Here is a 1,179-nt window from a genome sequence, read left to right as displayed (position 1 = left end):
ATCCTGCATGTCGACACAACAGATTAGAGGGAAAGTCTGGATTGTAAATGTCAGCAGAGTGCATCTTCACGTCTGCCAAGGTCGCATGAAGACATACAAGGGAAGCGGAAACGGTGGGGCTGGATGGCAGGAAGTGTCACTATGGGATGCCGATGCCTGGGAGTACTTTGCATGCAGGTTCACTGGCAGCAGATGCAAAGCCAAGGCCAAGTCCAGGGAAGAGTGTCTCACAAAGCATGCCAAAGAAGATGAAAGGATGCAATGTCTTTGTTCGTTCTGACATGCATGTGTAAAAGTGGTCTTGCATCCCTGCTCATGATGGAAGCCAGTGTGGGCAAGGGCGCCAATGATGCCCACAGCTTGAAATTCAGACTTGCCGACCCCATGTAGACAGATCCCCTGTCCCCTATATGCTGCTGTGCATCTGTTACGGTATCCTCCATGTGTGGGTTACAAGTGGAAACGAGAAAGGCCTGGAAGGACATCGGCGGCTCAAGAGGTGGCTGACCTGTTCGACGCAGTCTTCCAGCAGTCGCCGCCATCGGCAGCCGCATGAGTCTCGCAGCACCATCAATGCAGATGGGCCGCAGCAGTCACCCAGAAAGTGCAATCCCAGCATACTCCAAGCATCGTCAGAGGCTGCATGCAGGGTGCGTGGGCGGCATGTGTGGTGGTGCTGCCTGCCACTGCCAATCCTGCGGGAGCACAGGCATTGCAGCTGGTAGATGTGCAGCAGCCATCCCGCAGCACCTCCTGGTCGCCATCAACCATAGTCACCAATGCTCTGTGTCACTCCACTCACATCTTGAGGACGAGACTGAGGTCAGCACCCCAGGCGCCCAGCTCGCTCAGTGCTACGGGCTTGGCGGGTCCCTCCACAGCACCTGCTGTCTCTGGCAAAGGTGCAGCTTTGCCGTGTGCGACTCCATCTAGCTGACTCGTTGCAGGCTTTTGGTTGTCTCTAGAGGATATAGGAAGGGCAGATGGCTGAGCGCAGCATGATGCGCCATGGAGCAGAGAACCCACGCGCGACGGCTGCAGGCCCTGCAGACTGTAAAGTGCAAGCATCAGCTTGGGGATGTTGAGTCCGGCAGAGACTGGAACTTCCTGCAGCCAGACCAACCACCATGACGCATCTAAGCCTTAGCGCCTACATGACTGTTGTACACCCTTCCACTC

General features: G+C 56.0%; 1 protein-coding gene across 1 annotated transcript; it reads right to left on the bottom strand.

The window, feature by feature from the left end:
• Positions 1-570: 570 nt before the first annotated feature.
• F751_6931 (hypothetical protein) lies at positions 571-771 on the bottom strand (the record flags this gene model as incomplete). Its single annotated transcript, XM_011401384.1, has 1 exon — positions 571-771. One exon carries the CDS (start codon positions 769-771, stop codon positions 571-573), a length of 201 nt encoding a protein of 66 aa, XP_011399686.1.
• Positions 772-1,179: the final 408 nt, after the last annotated feature.

This window comes from Auxenochlorella protothecoides, assembly GCF_000733215.1.
Source record: "Auxenochlorella protothecoides strain 0710 unplaced genomic scaffold scaffold98, whole genome shotgun sequence".
NCBI lineage: Eukaryota > Viridiplantae > Chlorophyta > Trebouxiophyceae > Chlorellales > Chlorellaceae > Auxenochlorella > Auxenochlorella protothecoides.
This window is presented reverse-complemented; position numbering and strand designations above follow the sequence as displayed.